The sequence below is a fragment of the Apteryx mantelli genome, chromosome 16, assembly GCF_036417845.1.
Source record: "Apteryx mantelli isolate bAptMan1 chromosome 16, bAptMan1.hap1, whole genome shotgun sequence".
Taxonomy (NCBI): domain Eukaryota; kingdom Metazoa; phylum Chordata; class Aves; order Apterygiformes; family Apterygidae; genus Apteryx; species Apteryx mantelli.
The window spans coordinates 12,618,080-12,639,536 of NC_089993.1; the positions used below are offsets into that span (position 1 = coordinate 12,618,080).

Below are 21,457 nucleotides of genomic sequence, written 5' to 3' on the forward strand. Positions count from 1 at the left end.
CTGTTTGGTCAGTGATCTTCACCTATTTTAGATACTCTAAATAAATTGCTCATGAAAAAAGGTCCAAGGCCTACAAAACCCAGGGGGACTCTGCTTCTGTTAGGAATGCTGATCTAGTACTGGATATGCTTCCATAAGCAGAAGACCATGAGGATTTAATTGTAGTCCCAATAAAGATTAGCTCCAGCGGAGATTAAATTGTGCCTGTGAAGTATTGACATAAACTAGTTTTTCTTTCTGTGTCCTTGTTATTAACACTCCATACTGAAGGCCAACTAACAGCAAAATGAGGTAAAACACTATGTTGACTGTTATTTATTTGTAAGAACCATGAAGTAAAGAGAAGTTAATATTTCATCTTCAGTCTCTAAGTGCAGATATTTAATTACGCACTGCAACCTGGTTAGCAAGGAAGCCATCTGTCATGAACTGCATTTTTTAGCAAATACCTATAAAATGTGAGAGGTCCAATAGTTTAAAAATCATTCATCTCTTATTGGTCCGCATGAGAGAGGTGAAAGCTCAACTATTCCTTCAGTGCTGTATTCCTCAGTGCAATGATTAATGCTCCTTCTATTCAAATAGGTATTCCTTCATTTCATTAGTTTTCACCTTCTTTCTCTGTTTACATAGGAAAATAACTTTTTTCAGTAGCATTAATAGTTTGGGAACGACAACTTTGGAAATCTGTTTTGGAAATGAAAGATTAGTAAGTGGTCTTTCCTCTCTTATTCTGCAAACGATTTCAAGTCTTCAGATTTTTCTGCTTTATCTACCCCTTGTAGGAAGAAATTACTGCTCTCGAACAGTTTCACCAACCGTGCTTGTATGACACCTGTGGGGTGGTCAGGGGACCTACTATGACTAAAATGTGAATCAAAGCTCTGATTTTGTGTAATAGGTATATTTTTTGTATTGGAATTATACTAGATCTTAATTTCTGCATTTTCTGCTGCTTGATATAAGCAAAAAATCACAAACTGCCTGTTGGTGTCCCTTTGGGCACAGCCCCTAGCTGCAATTATTTGTTTTTAAGATTATAATAGAACTGTTGTTAGCACTGTTAATCCCCTCCTTCTGTGGACTGAACCTCCCTTGAAAATGGGATAAATCACAGTGCAACTGGATGCAAACCTTTTGCAGATTTTGTTCAAGAAGAATAGTTTTGTGCCTTGATCTCTTTACCCTGACCTTTCTAAATGAGAACAGTTATATTGATATGATAGCAAAGGCATTATTTAAGCAAAATGGACAATTATTGTGTCACAATTTGTGACAGCTGATCCCAGTAAAGCCATTAGTAAAGTTGCATTCAAAATAGAGGTCACAAGTAATGAGCCATTGATGTTTTAATTCTTTTATTTTTTTGATCCAGGTCTCTGTTCACTTGAGGTGATTCAGTCTTTCCTTCCAGGAAGGATTCCCCACAATCCTCAGAATTATTTTTTCTCTGTACTGTTAAAGTTCTGCTTTCTGCGTTATTACATTCTCTTCCTGGCTGAGATCCTCTTTGGTTCCTCCTGTTTCCTCCTGCTTCCAAAAAAGCAAAGGCAAGAGCAAAGCTGCTTATTACTGATGATCACAAAAAAGAAAATCCCTCTAGTAATTCTTTACTTTCCAAATATTTTTAAGACTATAGGAAATGTAGATTTTCATCTTTTCAACTGAGGAACTTGAGGACATGTTAATGAGGTCAGAAGTAGTGCAGCTATTACCAAAAAGTGTTTTGTTTTCACACCCCTATAGTGTTTTACTGCAGAGTTCAGATGAGGCTTTGTGTGAAGTTTTAAAAAGAACTTGGAAAACCACTTTCATTTAGCTGATGGACATAAGACATTTTTTCCTAGACAATCTAAAAGCACACTACCCTCTTATTTATCCTGTTTGTGAATGCTTTGAGGACAGGACAAAGAGTTACTCCCAAAAGGGGATTTTCACATCAAGTGCTGTGCTGCAAAAGGCATAATACTACACCCTTCTGGGACAGTCTGGAGGGTGTCCGGTAAGGATGGAGGATATGAACAGATGAGCAAATGCCAATTATTTTCCCCTTTTGCCACACAAAACCATGTTTTTGATGGTATTTCCCAAACTAGCTCTTTTAGTTATACTTTAATGTGAAATTAAGCACAAAGAGATGACAGACTGTACACAGCTCTGTAACATTGCCCATAGGAGACTTGTGTATGGGACTCAACAGATTTGCTACAAACACATCACTAAAGAACGTGCATCAGAGAGAGTCACCAAATTCAGGCTTTGGGTATTGGAAAACAAAAGTGTGCAATGACAGACTGGGCAGACAGGATGTCTGATCATTCATTGCAGACTTGTGTTTCCCAATATTAGTTTAGTCATCCCCCTTCATCTGTAACCACCCATCTGAGCAATGAAGTCAAGAGCGAATCAAAGCCTTTGGTGGAATCATTTCTCCACCCACAGACAGTTTTCCTACTAGTTGAAAATGCAGTGTTAATGGTAACTGTTGCTACCTTGTGGATTTACTACTTCCCTTCCAGGCAGAATAGGCCTATACTTGTCATACTGGGTGAAGAGTATCTCCTTTTATACATCTTTTTTGTTGTCGTTGTTACTTGGAATGGTTTGCACAGGGCTTGATTGTGGTGTTCACTTATATTAGGTCTTTTCTCACTGAAAGTCGGGAAGGAAATAATAGAGGCTGATCTGGGGCAGCAGATGCTTATCTGGTCTGATTTACAGTGAAGGAGAAAGGGCTGAGGAATTGGGCAGTAGTTATAACCAGATTGCCTAGAGAGAGGACAGTGTCTGCCCTCAGTTGTGCCACTGCTTTATGAGGAGGAGAAGCTGCACTGAATGTAGAGGAATAAGGTGGGCCTGGATATTCAAACTGTTCCAACCTTAGCTTAAACCAGTTTAGCTGAGGCTTCCCCCCCCCCCCCCCCCCCCCCCCGCCAACTGAAACGCTGACAAGGTCTTGCTTATGCTTTTCAAAGTGCAAGTTCCTTTCTGCCAAGCAGTGCTATCAATATGTTAGCCCCGTGGCTCAGGGCTAACATGAGCAGTGGGAGAGGAGCTTTTGTGTGATGGAAACAAGGATGCGAATGGGAGCGTGCCTGCCGGGCAGCGGTACGACTGCAGCTGATGTGGTCATGCCAAGCTAGTCAGCTTGCAGCTGGCTAAGAGCTGGTAGGAGCAGTCCAGGGGAGAGCTGTGGCTGAAGCCCATACTCCAGGGCTATGCTGTAAGCCAGCTCAAGTGTATCTGTACAAGGTGTGAACATGCCTTGGATTGCACAGCAGACCGATCGGTGTGTGGATCCAACTCCTACCTTCTCTCTTGTTTCTGCTTTTGTCTTGCTTTGTTCTTCTAAGAATTCAGAAAATGCCTTCACGGTATGTTCCCCAGCATAAGCCACCACCTGGAAAGAGTTTGAGGATTAAGATTTAACTGTCTGCACAAAGTGCCTGAAGTCACAGCATAATCAGTTGAAGGATCTCAATTCTGTAGATTCACCAAAGTCTAGGCTCCTGTGTGCAGCTTAGAAAGCTGGGGCAGAGACGCAGCAAACTCCACGGTTATCTGAAACTCAAGTGTAAAGAAAAAATAAATACATACCGAAGAAGAAGAGGACTCGTACTAAAACCAGAGCCATTATTGTATAATACAAGGCCTGAATCCTGCCAACGACTGACTTCAGTGTCTTTTCTATGTATATTGTTAAACATTTGCAAGACATTTTGAAGAGCAGAGTCTTTTAAGGGTCCAGACATGATTTTTATGGAAATTCAGAATCCTGAAACAGTTTTGAAAACCTCAGTCCAGAAGTACCAGCTGTTCCACAGCTTGAATATTCAGTTAGAACAAGAGGAAGATGAACAGTGACATTAATTGTCTTATACTTCACCTTAAGTTGGGGGTTTGTTGAGGATTTTATTATGGGGATGTTTAATGGAAAAAGCACTTTGAATTTAGGGCTTTAAAATTCTCTGAATAGTTCTAGCACCATTCTATATTTTTAAGATTTTTTTTTAAATACTTTTGCTCTCTGGAAGTCTGAAAAGGATTTTGCGTGAGTCTTTTAACCAGAATTTGTGGAAGTTCATGTGAGTGATATTGGGAATTGTGTGCTGTTATCTGAGTAACAAATAAGCAGGTGCCTAGTGCCTATTCTCACCTAGGGTAAGCTGACTTGCATCTACTGAGACCAACAGTGCTGTGTTACTTTACACTAGTTGCTAATATGCCCAAATTGAGTTCAAAGGACTGTAAACAAAACACCCCTATTCTCTGCTATGTTCAGTAGAAATACACATAGATTTAATTTTTCCCATACAGTAAGATATCTTCTTATAATAAGAAAAAGTGTAGCAGCCTTGAAGTTTTTTAGTGCTTGCAAGCTTAATGTTTTTGACTAAGATCGTTATTTGATTCCTCCAAAGGCAATTAATATTCTCAGATGATTGACTCTTATGGCTGGAACAGCAAGTTCTCAGAGCCCGAAGACCTGTAAAGCCAGAGAAGCAGCTGATCCATGTGCTGGTTACTGAGGAAATTCATCAACGCTTCTCATTAGAGTGGTGAATACATAAGTGAGAATATCACATTTACATTCTCTTAATACAGAGAAACAAATAGAATCATCTTAAGATCTGTCTGAAAAACAGCATATTTTCCTCTTAAATTTGGAGTGGATGATGCAGTGGATGAGTTGTTCATCTGCTTCACAGATGTAACTCCAATGCTGTCCAGCCACTCCTCCTTCTTCCATGTAATTCAGCAGATTCGCTCTCTGGTTCCTTCAGCTCTGACTATAACTGCTGCCAGCAAATAGCCAGGTGCCAAATGTAATTGTTTCTGGGGAGGAGAACAAAGACTTTTTGTCTCACCGTGAGAGTTGATTTTTGCTTTTGACATGGAAAGTTTTCTTTTTTGTATCAGTAGCCATTTAGTCATGTTTTAGAATCAGTGTATGTTTATATTGCAACCAAGGATTACTAAAGAGAGCGAGAATGAAAAAACAAATGCCGAAGCACTGAGCTGATGCTTCGGAAAACTGGGCACATGCTTAAATGCCCAGCTATAATCTGTGTCACTGAGCCCATCTACCTGTACATAATTCCAGTACTACCCCAAGTGGCTCCTGGTTTGAAAATGCAGTCATGTACCTACTTTTGCACCCACTGAAAATAAGAGGATGACTTGTCTTTAACTTCAGGAGAAGCTGAATCCATTCTTAAACAGACCAAGGAGTCACAGTCCACTAGAAAGAAGGCAGTTCATATCCTGGAGACCTAGCAGATACTTCTGTCTGGAGGAAGGTAGTATCCAGAATCGCATCAGGTGAGAGTGCCTAGAGGGGACTGTGGAGTAATGTGTTCTGCATGTGGCTCTGTCTTTAAGGAGATATAAGGGCAAGCTGTGGTGGCCAGAGACCATGACATCCCAGGTCTAGAAAACAGGTCTCTGTCATCTTGTTAGCAACTTTTTCATCGGTTGTTCAGGAGCAGGTTCAGAGACGTTTACATGCATTTGATGTGCTTTTTTGAGGGAATTTAGATCATGAGGCCCTTTAGAGTCTTCTGGAAATTATTTCATCATTAAAGTTCCTACTGCTTCTGCCCTAGCATTGAATTGCATCCTTAGTCCTTTACCAATAGGAAGGATCAGTCGAGATTATCGGAAAGCTCATGTGTTTGTGTGTTTCCAACACCAGCGAAGTACTAAGGGCTAGAAAAGACGCCTGTGTGAAATCAAGATCGCATGAAGTGTTGTTATTGGACTGTATATATTTCCTGTTCTTTTTCTTTCTTCAGAGCGTACCAGTTTAACTCCTTGGCTCCAAGCCCCTTCAAGCCTTCTCATCATGGCAAGAATAAGGGAGTAGGGATTGTAATTTTAGAGAAGTGCCTGTACAGTACAAAGTGCGGGAGAACTCTGACCCTTGGCACGTTGTGATATTACATGTGTATCCTATGTCCTGACTTTGGGAGGACTTTGTGTCCTTAACTTTGGTTAATTTTTAAAAAGTGTACTTACAAGAATTCTATGTATAACTGATGACTGGTAGCAATGACTGAGACCTGTTACAGTAACTGTGTATTAATGGCCTGAGTATGTCTCTGATCATTTATAGCTGTCTGTGGTAAGTAAAGATTTCTGTGGCCAGCTTTTCATATAGTGCAGTAAGGAAAAAGGCCAGAACACTTGGATCAGACACCTACAAGACACTCGTGCTGGTGCTGAAGTGCAGAGTGAAATCTGTGAAGCTGAGGGAACTAGTGTAAAAACATGCTCAAGGAAGAACTTGAGATTGCAAGCACTTTAATTTTAGGGCGTTTATAAGTATAAAACAATCCTTTACTATTTAATGAAAGTTGTTACTAATTTTTTTGACAAACTGACATTTATTATGAGCATTTAATGGGTCTCTGCTCTTCTGCATAAAGCCTAAACACAGTGTGAGTATGCAGGACTGCAGTTCAATTCATTAGAAGCTGTGCATGCACATCCAAGAGCAAAATCTCTCTCTAAAAGATTAAATGAGGACATGGACAAATGTCTTGGAATTTAATTGAAGTTTGGGACTAAGAAGAAAAATGGAAAGCTTAGTAATGTCTTAATTTATAAAAATGAAGCCAAAAAAAATTTAATTCTAAGATAGAGATGGTATTTTTTAATCAGATTGTCCACGTAGATGGAGGAATCTAACTATTTGTCTAATACTTTTCTTTGTCTCCTTCCAGCAACATTTTCTGAACATGCTGTAACATAGCTGATGTATTAGGTAGCATATTCTAAAAATGATTAGTCTTGGCAACAAATATTTATTCTATATTGAGGCATTTCTGTGATATTGGAATGAAATGAAATTACTGGCATAAGTGTATAGGAGAAAGTTCCAGGATTTGTTTTCTGTACAGTTTAGAGGGTATAACCTCTAAAACGCTGGTACTGCGCTGTTGTTACGGTCACACCTGCTCCGGAAACAACAGACAGAGGGTAGTTCTGTGAATGGACTCATGGTTCAAAGCACAAAGACACTGCAGTGATTAGGAGGATATCTGTAAGTTTACTCTTAGTTAAGATTATTACTAGAACCCAGGAGGCTGTTTGGAGATTGTTAAACAGATCAGCAGAATGTACTTTCTAAGTCCAAGTTGGTAAATAATAAATGAGCTTTTGCCACAACCTCACTCATAAGAGAAGAAAGGTAAAAGGGTTTATCCTTGGCTCAGGTTGTTGACAGCAATGAATCCAAGGTTGAGTAGATGAGGAGTAAAGTTGTCTTGCTTAAAAGGCTCCTATCTCACATGCTTGCCTGCTGCAACTTGCACATACACACATACCCCCTCCATATGCAGATATGGCTCTGCGTTCTCCCCCTTCAGCCTCTCACCTGGTAATCAGGCCCTGCAGGAAACAGTCTGAAGAATGGATAGCGATCCAATGTGATCGACAGGATGTCATTTGCCGTGACATCTATCTTAGCAATGATTATGTCTTTGCGACTTTCATATTCCTCTCCCAGTTTGTCCCAGACTGGCAGGAGTTTTGTGCAGTCATCGGACCAAGGGGCATCTGCAATTTAAAAAGAAAAATAGAAGTATACAGTCCGGCGGAAGAGCATATACTGGTGCAATTACTGGGACCCATTTAGCCCATAAAGTTTGCAGGGTTTTAGATTTCAGCTGTGGCCAGTCTCTACTTGAAACCATTCAACCTTCATGAGTTTCGTGCCCTGACTCACCAATACTCTGGTGATAACCAGCTACTTCCCTAGTGCGCTTCTGATAGCAGTGCTGCTGTAACTCTACTTAGCCTGTCATTGCAACAATAAACACACAGCACTTGTCACATAACTTTGCTAGAGACGAGTGCCGGTACAACCCAAATAAAAGTCTTGGAGTTCAGGGGAGTACAGCTAGTTGTCTGTATTTATTTTCATGCTGCATGTTTTCTATGCTGCAGTAACTAAGGCCCAAGCTACTACTATTACTAGCTGATATGGAATAGGGTGGTGGTTTGTTGCTGGGAAGGGTCGACAGGAAGATGACTTCCCTTTGCAGACAGAGGAGGAAGAAAAGGAGTTATTTGCTAAACCACAGCTTGTCTTCAGGGTTTAATCCTAGAGCACTGTAGCCATACAACCACACTTACTCTGCCTCTGTCCTTAGAAGCAGCCTGACTCGTACTGTATGGCATGTTATAATGTCCCATTGTACAGCATGAAATTCTAATATCACTTTGTCTTTCAACTTTGAGATTTGATATTATCTTGACAAATATTTACTTAAGAGATTCAGTGTTATTCAGTGCAACCTTAAGTCAGCAAAAGCATCAGTGTTTTCATTGATATGACACACGCTTTTCTTTAATGCTTTCATCAGACAGCAAAAATTCGTTAAGCTGGGCTTCTGTAAAGTACAAGATTTAGTTTGGTATGGAAATGTGAGCTTTCTTTTTTCACCTCCAAATGATCACATTGAAGCAACTTAGTATCTGAATACAGTAAAGGCACTTACAAAACATTACAAACACAGTCATGGTCTCATTGAAGACAATCCTGTTGAAATTCTTCCCGACAAGCACTTTGACAGGCAGCTTGTCCCAGTCATCTGGAATTTCCTCACTAGAGAGATGTAGCTAATCAGAAACAGAAACACAGCTGTGAAAATGCAGGGAGCAGTGAGAAACTGTACTCCAGTTCAAGTTAATGTGGGACTGATTGGATGTTTCTCTAATACCCATCATTACTGTACATTACTTCTGCTATCTCTGTATCTTATCCAGCCTTTCTGTGCTACTCTCTTCTCTCCCTTGAGTAGGGAGCTGGGGTCTGGCACCCCTGGATAGCTGGGAGTCTGGATTACCTGTCCCTCTCTTGAATACAGGCATCATAGTAGATGAGCTGAAAATGACTTTGGCACACAGATGAACTCCTTGTCCTGCATTCTTGTTGTCCAGCATTCAAAAGCTGGAGTACTGAAGAGCTTACATACTGCAGTCTCTCAGAAGAGTGGTGTATAACCCATAAGATGTGTCATACATTGCTGCCTAAATTTCTTCCTTCCCCCTCAAATACAGTCACCACATGGCTCTTACAATGTACATTATGTTTGCTGGCCATTTCTTTTACACCAGCAGTGCAACAGAAGAAAGAGCACATTCCCCATGGGAGCTTGTTTCAGAGTGGGAGTGTGCCACTCTAACAGCTCTTGTTGGAGAAGAAATGGAGACATCCCCATCTCTTCTCCCCTCCTCCTCTCCCTCAACACCAAAATCAGGATCTACTGCTTGGAACTCTTAAATTCTGTCTGCTGTCAGGTTGAGCACTTCATCTCTTTTCCTTATTACGGAAACTAAAGTAAATCACCCTGAAAAGCACTGAATAAGCAACACATTTTAATGTATTTTTCACATGGGTATAGAGGATGATACCTCATTATGACAACAAATGCTGTATTATCAATTGGGAAAGATACCCTCTGTTAAAATTCACTCTGTGACAAGGAGCACTAGGAGTCACAAAATTAAGTTTAAATTCATTTGCAACAAATGCCAAATCTTATTCTACTTTGAAACTGTCAATTTTCTATTTACTGGACCTTCCTGCAACCTCAAAACCCTTTGCGATCAGTCATGAAGCTTCATCTCTCCCAACTGAGGAAGAGAAATATTATCTCCATTATATGATTGGAAAGATTGAGGCACAGAGAAGTTCTAAGCCACTAAAATGTCAGCTGAAATCAACTAAAATATTGGGCCATAAATGATTTTCCTGAATTTACATAGGAGGACTGGAGAACTTTGTAGTCCATCTCAGTTGATCTGTCAGCAAGTGAAGATGAGTACATTAGAGCAAGTGTAAATTCGTAGACTGATGATCAGAACAGTACACAGTGTTTTAGTAATTTAAGGGATGCTTCAGCTTTTCAAGTTTGTTAGTATTTTAACTGGTACAAAGGGACATCTCATTAGTAATGGACATACCTTTGCTTTCCCATCTAGGTAGCTCTGACAAAAATGTCTTAGGTTCTCCACAGTCACCTCATCTGCAGGCATTTTGTACTTTGCATCTCTTGTCAAATTTAGGATTCTCACTGCAGGAACATCAGCTTGAGTGATGCGAAAATACTCAAAAACTCGTCCGTTCCTTGTTTCATTAGTATCCACCAAGACAAACATTATCTGGTAATAAAGAAGCAGTCAAACATCTGGTTGAGTCCTCCGGCTTTGATTCAGACATGTTAGAGAAATGGATCATGCTTGGAGTTTGGCAATGGTTGGGATCGAGCTTAAATGGAAGGAGTCATGTGGAACCATTTTTTGGGGTCAGCCCAGCCAGCAGCTTTGTGGACTTTATGATACCTTGATCCAAGCTCATAACAAATGCTAAAGCAAGCGAAAGGGATGGAGGCTTTCCCTCTGTGCTTTCACACTGGTTTGCTATCATCTATTAAATTAATTTTGCTAACACATCTAAATTTACCCTACAAAACTCTTATTGCTTGCCATAATAAAACTTAGCAGGACAAAAGAGCTGAAATACTTGTAATCCAGATATCTTTACCAATGCTAAAGCTGAGTGCTCTATTACAAGATGAATTACCATTCCGCAGCATTCTGTGTATTTGGAGCAGGAGTGGCACCATAATGATTGATGATGGAAGCTGAAATATCTCTGTGTATGACTGCCTATACCTGTTTGTATGTGTGAATACACCTGTGTGCTGCAGGCAAAAGGCTGTGCAGACTCCTTGCAGTTCTCTTCAGGTTTCGTAGTTGGTTTCAACTCTTGATTAAGGCAATGGGCTGAGATCCTCATGGCATTTCCTGGTGGTGCCAGAAATTGCCAGAACCCTGCTAAAAATGTCTTTGATTGGAAGTTGCTTCTAGAAAGTCATATATGTAAAATCAGAAAGAGGTTTATTGGGCGCAGCTAGAATGAGTGTTGGTTTGTGTGATCTTTATGTTTTAAAGAACCATTCTCCTGTGAAGTTTATTCTTTGAATTTTCCAGATCATTTGCTAAAGACCCAAGCTGAAAAGTAGTTTTTCCAACTATTTTTAAATGGTTTGGTAGACTTAGAGTCAGACTGACAGCAGTGTACTTTTACCAACAGCACTGGTGAGTGTTTTTCAGTTGATCTTTGGCAGTTGGTATTTGCAAAGCAGGGTTCAGCGTTACAAACCTTTCCTCTAAATTCCACAGCAGCAGACTTGTAATTTTCGTAAGTCGCGTTGAATGTCTGTGAGTTCTTTGGGGCGAACAGCAGGATGTGACTTTCAACAGGGACATCAAAAATCTTCACAGATGTCTGGGAAACGAAAGATGCAACATCTGTTCTACTCTTTGTAAGCAGAACAGTGAATCAGATGCTCAGATTATCAGTGTCATTCAGTTCTGGTATTGCAAATTTTACTTTTCAAGACTCAGATAGTTCCCAATCATTTCCATAACCCGTAGATTTTTTTCATTGTTTTAAAGAAGATAAAGTGAGAAGAATCAGCAGCTGCTGAGTATTTGCTCTGTTCCAGGAAAAACCTCATCATTATTCATAGATTTTACAGTCAGAAGGGACCATTCTAGTCTGACCTCCTGTGTAATGCATGCTGAAGAATTAACACTAAAGATGTGCTGAAAGTAAAAGGTGGTATTACCCAGGGAGGCCCAGCTGCAGCAGCTAGACCTGGTGGGGCACTTGCTTCATCAGCAGCTTACGTCTCCTTCCCTGCACAAAGAGCTGTCCTTTTTTTCATCCCACTCCATGATCAGAGGCTACGGGGAAGTAGCAAGTAACTACTTCCACGTTTTTCCCCTTCTAGCTGCCCTAGTGACTGTTACTGCCAGTTTCTTCCTTCCTTGTCTTGGCCCAAAGGACTGGGTTGCTGCATGGGAGTGGAAGGGTTGGAGCCAAGGTAGGGACTGACCTTCCAGCCCCCCATCCCACACAGTTTTTCCAGAAGCAGCCTGAGCCTTCACGTTGACTCTGCATGTTCAAGCTGCATTCGCTGCTTAACCAGCCATTCCCTGTCTCCTCCAAGAAACAATATCTTGCCAGAGAGAAGCATTCCCTCATCTGGATTTGCCAACAGCTGCCTGTTGGGTTCTGCTGATGTTTCTAGATTTGTTTATGGTTGGCCTAGTCGAACAAAAAAAATCCTCAAACACTAAGGAGCAGGCTAGCCAGGCTTAATCTTGGCTTCAGCTATTTTGTATTCAGCTACTTTGAAAAATTGGCAGGACTAGAGCCCCATAAACATTTGCTGAGCAGTGCAGGTGGCCATGTAGCTGTTGGAACTGGGTCTTTTTCTTTGAGTTCCTGTGCTGCTCTGCTGTTGGGGTCATCGCTCTAAGGCAGTGCAAGATAACATCTGTTAGGACAAGCAGGAGACACAAGCACCCTCTCCCTCCCCTGAAATCTTCTATGGAGGTTTTACATTTGGGTATTTTTTTTCCCTCTTCCTTTTTTTCCCCCTTCCTTCCTTCCTTCCTTTCTGTAATATATTGTAGAGGTACTACAATTGAAAGTTTGTAGCAAATGAGAAAAAGCATATAAAATATGATATGTGTTAACCAAATCCCCCTTCTGTTCCAGGCCCTGACTTGCCAAGATGTATATGCACTACTGTCACATACTGCCTGCAGCAGTCTAGTAGCCTACAAACAAGAAATAAGGGGGGATTTCTCATAGATTCATCTGTGAAATGTTACTGGCCTTCTTTCTCTTTGGCTTTTGTTAATAATATGAAATAAGCATACCTCAAGATTATATTCAGTGACCAAATCCAAGGTAAAGGTTTTGATTAATCTTGTTAGCTCCAGTTTGTTTTGGCTGCCATCTTCAAGCACTTCATTATGCACAGGCTTTCCCTTGGATAAATAGTAAAGTTTTGTAAGGTTGTTGGCTTTATCAACTGTAGGAGCAAATATAAAGTCTTTAACATGTTGTTAATCTCCGCTTTGCTTTTTTATGATCCTCAGTAAGTGAAATTCCATATCTTGTAAAATAAATGTCGCAGCTAGGTTACAGAACAAGATTATAGCTAAAATTCAAGATACAGCTGACTGTTTTAATTTGCTTGGTAATCTTAACATCCTGAAAGATCTTTTCTCTATCTAGACACACTATCTGTGACATACGAGTCTTCACTCAGGATGTCCTTGGTCTGACTACTTTGTAGCCTAAATATTGGCGCTACTTCTGTGTGGTTTTGTTCTTATTGTTGGGCCCTTCTTCTAATGTGACTTGAAAGAAGAGAAGATTCCTGACCTAAAACAGGCACAAAGGAAAAGAGGTGAAAATCTGCAAAACTCCCTGAACCTGGTAGCACCTATAGATAATTGGTGGGTTATAAAATCGAGCTGTTTTATCCAGGTCCCTAAATGTAAATTGGGAACCTGAATGTGGGCAGCCAGATTTGAAAGTATCAGTTGTCCAAAGGTTGCTTTTTGCCTCCTCTTGTCTGTAAATACAATATTTGTTATGCTAAACTATGGGAATTTCAGCTAGGAAATTATTTAACCTGAAAAATTCCCCTGCAGCCTTAAGCTGCCATTGCAGTGCGTCACACCTTGCCCGTGAGGCTTGTGCTCCTACCTTCTTGAACACAACAAGAGTGCTCTTTTGGATGCCGTAGTTAGCACAGAGTTCCTCACTGGTGGTCATCCCAAAAGGCATCTCCGGCACGTCTCTTGCTGTCTCACAGAAAACGTCCACACTGTCGTCATGAAGTTCCTAGTCCCAGAAACAGTGTTTTATAAAGACCAGTGTCCTTCGTCCTGCTAGGATGTGAGGGAGTGAGAGCCACAGTGAGGCAGGCCCCTGAAGGCTTGCAAGGTACAGAGCAGAGTGTAAAGTGTGTATAGTTTGCTGTGATTGCCTTCAAGGGAAGATCTTCAGCACAGAGGAGGTCAGGAGGAAAGCTGTGACAGCCCTGCTGCATTCTGCTTTCCAGCTGGTGTCTGCTGGGCTGGGCTGAGACAGCAGGGGTACTGCATGGTCCCGGCCTCCTTCCTGCTCTGATCTCCTCTGCCTTGTACTCTCCCAGCGTTTCCATGCTCCGTAAAGGCGTCTGCAGCTGGGGAAGGATCATGCCGGCAGCTGTTCCCCTGCTGCAGCCTGTCGGCATAGGAGCGAGTGATCTACCCTGACAGGGTGCGAAGGATGAGAGAGGGGCCCTGCTTGCAGGGGGACCTGACTGATGTGTGTAATGCTCTGACTGAGTGCTCTCCAAGGCACGGACCTCCGCTCCTACATCTGTCAAATGCTCACTCTGCTGTCCACCCTCAAACTAATAGTAAATAAGCATGATGAAAGGCAACAGCTCTTCCAGATTTGATTTAATTAGACAATTATTTCGTGCTTGATGAATAGTAATTTATATGCTGAGACCTCCCAAAACATTCTGGCGCTTGCTTTTGTGAGCAGACTGTGACTAATAGGAGGCCAAATCCAGCCTTGTATTTTCTTGGACAGTATTTTCTTGGTTTCTACCCGCTACGTTTCTGGCATGCCCTAGCTCATACTGATGCTCATCTATTGTCACTTCAGCCTCCAGGTGAAATCAGAGTCCAGTCAGACACATCTGCAGGTGCTATCTGCTATCAGCTTGCTTCAGGGAACTCTCCAACATCACTGTGACACCAAGGGCTTCACAATCCGGCCCAGGACTGGGAAACTGCCTTCCTGCACAAATGGCTGCAGGCAGACTGCTGCGAAGCAGCATTCTAGGCACTGTGAGCATTTTCACCATTTGTCCTGTTATGCTGCATGTGTTCACCAACTCTGTTACTCTGGCGCAATTTGGAAATGAATCCTGTTTTCCTCATCCATAAAACTTGGACTATCTACTGTAGCCAGGGTATTTGGGATTTTATCAGTTCAGATACAAGCCAGACATCGTGATGGTAGCTGGGCAGAAAGATACCAGATTCCTCAGTTAGGAAAAAACATTGATGGAGTGTTTCAGATTTTAAAGGTTTCAAGGACCTTCAAGGACTGAAAAAGCAGAAAAAATATTTCTATTTTACAGGCTTCTGACTGCATGCCATGACAGCTTGTATTTACTCTGTGCAGTTTGACTATTGTTCTATATCATTCAGCCCCAAATCCTGAGAACCTTATTTTGCTCTGGAAATTAGTAGGAGTTTGCTTGAGAAAGAACTGCATGAGTTGGATCATATACAATATATTATTTTATGATTTCCTATCCATGCAGATTTCTTAGCTGGCAAGAGCAAAAAAACACAGTTTGCATGATATTTATGAAACCCTGTTCCAACCCCCCTCAGTTTCACTGAAGCTGTTTAAATCGTCCCAATGAAAAGATGAAGAAAAAGCTCTCTTAACATACTAGACAATATTTACTACTTTTTTATGGAGCTAAGCAGGAAGGTACCATTTCTTCACCTGAACAGCCTGCAACTGTTCATGTCTGTGATTTTACACTGTCTTTGAATAGAAATTAGCCTACCTAGATTTTGAGGTCAGTTATTACTCTGGGCAGGGATTACAATGTTTTGCTTGTGGAAAGCCCAGCAACAGTGTATTTGTCACAGCAGCAATGGGCTAAGTCTCTCGAAAGGAAAAGATGGAATAAAATAAGGGTAGGTAAGTCCATAGCTCTGCGTTCCCACCAGCTACAAAATTTGGGATGGTTTGGCAGGAGCCTTTCCTGTGAGGACACAGGAGAGTCTGCTGTGACCAGGGCTCTGAAAACACTGCTGTGGCATCACGCGCTCAGAAGCTGCTGACAGGATGGAAGGTCTCTGTGCCTGGGTTTCATGCTGCATTCGTGCAAAATGCAGCTGAGTGAGATGTTCTCACCTCTGCCTGGGCTGCTTATCTGCAAGTGCAAAAATGTAGATAGGAATAATTAAATATGACGAAATGCAGAGAAAACTGATGGCCTAGTTTTTCAGGCTAATTCTAGGTCTTTGGGATATCTGGGGTTTGGTAACAGTGGCAAACAGTATATCCCAAAGTCAGAAATCAAACCACCTTTTGAGTTTTCCAGTGAATTACCTTAAAAAAACCAATCACTGCCAGATCTTCAGCATTTATCATGTCTTCAGCCTGAGCAGTAGAGTTGATTAACACAGTGCTAGGTCCCGTTCTTCTTTTCACCCATGTAATAAATGTGGAGGCCTCTCTGACTCCTTTGGAAGGAGAAAGGGGTTAAAATGACCATCAGAATGACATACAGATTTCTGAGCAATCAAGGCAGAAGCAGTGGAGGTGCAGAAGGATGCTGAGTGCAAACAGGCTTGGACTCCTGAGAGTGGAGGTCTAAGTTAATTCAAGATGGGCTTGGGCATCCAAATTCACACTCAGGGCCTAGCCACCATCTAGTCACCATTCTTCTGACTCTAGAAAATCACTGATGGATCAGCACTGTGCTTTTTGGGACCTTTACAAATTACTGTATTTCTAATTAACTTCTTAATCATAGGTGGAGAATAGAGATGAGGAAATTTGGACAAGTAGAAAACCAGTTCTGTAAGATTTCATGTGTCCCACAAGTGAATCAAAGTCACAATAAGGTATAAAGAGCTATTGACCTGAGGTTTAATCCAAAATGACTTCAAACCAATTGCAGAGTTTATTGAACTGTCTATTCAATTAAATTAGGTGTCAAAATTGTTCCTTTGCTGCTGCAGAAGGGATCTGATAGGTACAGAGACATGTTAAAATTCCTCTGTGGTCTTGCAGCTTCACTTTTTAGTTTAGACATGAGAATTGAAGCTGAAAACTGTCAAAGTTGTCCTTTAATTCTTGATTGTTCCATCTTTTGGGTCCCAAATTACAGCTGTCAGTTCTACTGAGTTTACAGTCAGTCTGTTGTATTTGGTAGATTTTCTTCAAGCTTTCAGGAGTTTTAGGACTCTTGAGTTTCTTTAAAATATATAGTTTATAGCTATGATGTTTTCAGAGGAATTGGAGCCATGAACTGAGGCTCAAGAGTTGAAAATCACAGCCTTAAAGTAGCCCTTTCACTTCTGTATGACATCCTTGTTGAAGTAGAGCAGGAGGCCAGCAAAGGGTTAAGAAAATTGTATATGAAGAAGAAAATGTATGCCTGTATGCTGTGCAGTGTTAGAGTCAAGATGCACAGTGTAAGTGGGTTATCAGAGATGCAAGTCCTGGTGCTGTGCAATTTAGCAATATGACAAGATCAAGATTGAGTCAGACTAATTCATTTTACTGCCATCAAGTCATTTTGCAGCAGCCTTCACTGCAACTGGTTCAAAATACTATTTTTTTCAAGGCCAAGTAGGCAGACAACCACTCAGGAGCGTATAGGCTGCAGAGTAAAGCACAGAGCAGTATCTAGTGGCCAAACAGTGTTTGACTTCTGCTGTCTAAATGGAGAATCAAGCTCTTGCAACTTATATATCAGCTGTAAAACCCCTCAGCACATATTTAATTTGGTTAATCTTTGTTGGCTTACTTTAAACAGCCTGTAGTTAAGTTTCTTTGGGCCAAATTCTGGCCTTGGTGCTGTAAACAATGATTTTACAAAGCCTAAGATTTATCATTCATGTTATGTCCGCTGTCAGGACAACCATTCAGAAAGTTCTGTCAAATATTTGAATGGATTTCTTAATTTAAGCAGTGTCTAGAGTTTCTTTTGTATCAATATTTATAGGTTTTGTATAATAACTCACTAGGTGGTTGCTGTGCATTTTCAGTTGCCAAGTCTGAATGGTTTAAAAATTTTACCTGATAGGTGAAATTTTACTAGTTGTTGTACATAATCATTTACCAGTCAACAGAAATTAGTTAAGCCATTATTGGTGGTACATGTGTTCTGAACAGTTAGTGCTGTCTTGGGCAAATCGCAGAACAGAAAACAGTTTCTTAACTTCTTGCCCCTTGTTAATTGGTGTCGCTTAAATAACAGGTCTCTGCTGAAATATGACTGTGTGCATGCTGTGTTATGGTACTCTGCATTCACTGTTTCTCAAAAGCATATCTGTCAAGTTCCCCAGTTCAAAAGATGTTCTCTTGTCAACCCTATAGATTTATCAGAGACTCGAGTTGAGTGCTTTCATTCTCATGTAACAGCACTCCTAATAAATGGTTGGTGGGGCAAATCATGCCTTCAGTGGCAGTTGTGCAGCAGCTGTTGTTTGCATAAATCTAGGTGGGACCTTGGTAAGAAATTCAATAGCTAGTATACAAGGAGAAGTAAGTTACTGAAACACTTCAGCTTTCAGCAGCAGCAGCCACAGGGAGCTCAGCAGTTAGAAAAATCAGACCCCTTATTGTTTACAGGCTCAGGAGGCGAACTTTAGGTTTCTTCTTGGGGGGGTGGGGGGCATTGTATGAAACTTGTAACCCAGCTCTGCACAGATACCATGAACAGACACTTGGCCAAGTCACGCATTTCTGGTCAACTCTGTAGAAGTTCATCATTTTAGAGAAAAAAAAAAAAAATCTTGTACACATTTTCAATGAGAGAGAAGCTCTAATAAGGTCTGCATTTCCCAGGATTGTTCAAGTCAGTCGTAATCCAATATTGTGATCTTTGCTTAATAATTTTAAATAAAACAATAAAATTATTTCTTTTTTTTTTTTCTGAGCCACATATGAGCTCCCTCTGATGGCTAATTGCAAAATCTTTTCTTTGGTTTAGAGGTGTAACTTGTATACTAAGGAACCTAATATATTCTAAATTCATTGTTAAAATATGTAGAGTATTGCTCAAGTCTACTTCTGTAGACACACTATCCGTGGAAGTTGCAGTGAACTAATAAAAGTGCAAAACGAGCAGGTTTGGGACCAAATTCTTCTTTGATGTAACTTTTATTCATGTTTATTGTAGTAAATGGGAATAAGTTATCTTATTAATTCTCTGTACTCAGTGGAATTATGGCAACAATGAATTTCTTCGACTGTGTCAATTATACATAGAGAAGCATATTCAGCTATAAACTTGGAAGGTGAATTCAAATCCAAGTTCTTGTATGGATACAGAGGTAACTGTACATTTAATATCAGGGCAAAATCAGTTTGGTAACTTGCATATTTTTTATCTGAGCATTTATGTGCATTTATATGCACAGCAATATAACAAATTAGTACTCCCTGTAATTATACATGCTCATCAGTGCAAAAGACGGTTTACCTTTGCAGTCAATGGGGTCTTTCCTGCTGCCATCCACAAAAAACTTCACAGTAGGAAACTGCTGGATATTAAATTCTTTTCTCAAATCATGTTGGTCTGTGACATCAATTTTGCCAAATTGGATTCTTGGAGCTTCTTTTTTAAGCTGTCGGGCAGCCTCAGCAAATTCTTCGGACAAATTCTGAGATAGTTGAGATAAAGAAACATCTGAAAGGGGTCAACCAAGAGAGAATGGGTTACATAGTCTGCAGTGTGGAGCTTACTAGTGGAAATTGTTGTGTCAGGTAATAGCTGGAAGGGCTGAATAAGTTTGTTTATGACTCTGAAATAACTGAGAAACTATCTTTACTTTTTACTTCTTTCTGTTGATTCTGATTATTCACCATTCCCTGTGTGCTTGGACTGGTCACAGTGAACAACCAATAGAACTGGTTGTTAGTTAGAATAGTGTTTAGACTATGTTGTTAGAATAATCTTTTGTGGGGAAAAATCACATAGGGTTAAAAAATAGCTTGACTAACTGAATATGGGTATGAGTCATACCTCATGGTTGGGTGTGAGTTTAAAAAGGGAGTCCAAGGGTAGAATTAGATATTTTCATGTGAGACTCTTTGATAAGATACCTGATTTTTGAAAGCACTTCACTGAGACAAACTTTTGTAATGCAGGAACTACTTTTGCCAGATAAGATATGGAGGAGGGAAGAAGAGAGAATAAAAGAATACTTTTAGAGACTGGCTGTAGATCTAAAAGAATAGATATTTCTGTGTGCCCTGTGCCAGCCCATCCTCTAGCTCAGATACCTGTTGTGTGTTTGGGGAAAGGAGGAGGCACATTTGCATCTGGGCTCTGTAATTGTAAGCTATATTCTCGTGAAGAAAGGGCAAGAGAAAGAAACTAGGTGCACATTGCTGCTCCTTATTCAAAGGTAAATAAGAGGTAAAGGCCTGGAGCTTTACCATTTTGCAGCTTGGGTTGAAAAGAAAATTAATTTAACTTTCTCTTGATAAAGTTGAGATGCCCTATCTTGTTAATTTTGCTTTACAATAAAGAGCAAAAGCTTTTTCTTTAAACCCTGCACAGAAACTTTTTAATTTCATCAATATACTCTTCAAATAAGAACATATGAAAAACATCCAGTTAGTCTCTGTTTCATAAGTATATATGTGAGCTTATGTGTGTAGATATAGATATATGTATACATACACATGCACACATATGTGTTCCAAACCATAAATCTAACAAAGTAACTATCTTTTGTTCTTTCACAGAATTGCAACAAGAGCATTTCTCTATAGCCTGCCCAGTTAAGACATTGCCCTACATAACTGTAACCAGCAAGCGAATGATCATTTCTATACAAGTTCTAATAAATGAACGAAAGATAAAACCTCTGATCTAACTCAGTGATCAGTCACATTTCTTGCATTATTCATCATCATCATTCTCACTCTGAATCCCAGCCATCAATCACTTCCTTCCACCCACCTGCTACAGTGAGGAGTATGAAAAGTAGCGTTAAAAAATGTTATTTTCTCAAAATATTAACCTGATAGACCCTTCCAGATTCTTACATACATAAACCTATCTTGGCTCAGAGCTGTTGTGAACCCAGGTGCTGGAACAGCTGCTCCAGCTGTTAATATGCCAAAAGGGATCCTTACTAGTAGAACAAAAGTTAGCCTCTATTCAGGGGGCACTCAACTACCATGGTGATGAATAGAAGGTACTTCTTTAAATAAAGTAAATGAGCCTGAAGGCGTCAGTCCAAAGCAAATTGTGTTCTAATTGCCTATAAAATTCCTGTTTCATCAGATAAATGTATTTTGATTTTGCAGAGAGATTTTCTGGTAGATTTTATCCTAATTTCAATTTCTTTTTTCCTAATTATAAAAATGATCTTACCAACCTTTTCCCCAACAACTTTGTAATGTGTTTTCTCTCGTCACTGAAGAGTGTCAGTAGTATCTCAGTTCAGGTGGAGTTTGGTAGATGTAACTACAGAAAAGCAGACTATCTAATAGAAGTTCTGGCCTGTCAACATAAGAAATAGCATATCTACCATATAAAAATCTTGCTGTTTCTGTGGGACAGTGTCGAGCCTTTGTGAAATATTTTTGCTTAAAATGGGTGTAAAGATATGTGGACTTTTTAATGGCATAGGATGTGGTGAGCGAGCATGGACTTGCTATGCACTTTAAGAATGCTGACACTTAATAACTGTATGAATACTGCATGTGACAGTGAGCCTAGAATAGTTAGACTGAGTTATTTGGCTTTCCACTTGGAGGGATATATTGGCCTGAACAGAGTGCTGTTGGTATAATAAGTAAGAAGCCAGT

General features: G+C 40.3%; 1 protein-coding gene across 1 annotated transcript in view; it reads right to left on the minus strand.

Moving 5' to 3' along the window:
- Nucleotides 1–1,392: 1,392 nt before the first annotated feature.
- The window catches only part of PDILT (protein disulfide isomerase like, testis expressed), a 30,642-nt gene continuing 10,577 nt past the window's right edge, over nt 1,393–21,457 (minus strand). Inside the window, exons 3-10 of the mRNA XM_067306548.1 lie at nt 19,116–19,322; nt 16,010–16,143; nt 11,174–11,332; nt 9,973–10,170; nt 8,505–8,625; nt 7,379–7,560; nt 3,311–3,400; nt 1,393–1,533 (exon numbers count right to left, since the gene is read on the minus strand). Of these exons, the coding sequence (XP_067162649.1) occupies nt 1,459–1,533; nt 3,311–3,400; nt 7,379–7,560; nt 8,505–8,625; nt 9,973–10,170; nt 11,174–11,332; nt 16,010–16,143; nt 19,116–19,322 (1,166 nt within the window). The 3' untranslated portion in view covers nt 1,393–1,458. The remainder of the gene's footprint in view (nt 1,534–3,310; nt 3,401–7,378; nt 7,561–8,504; nt 8,626–9,972; nt 10,171–11,173; nt 11,333–16,009; nt 16,144–19,115; nt 19,323–21,457) is intronic.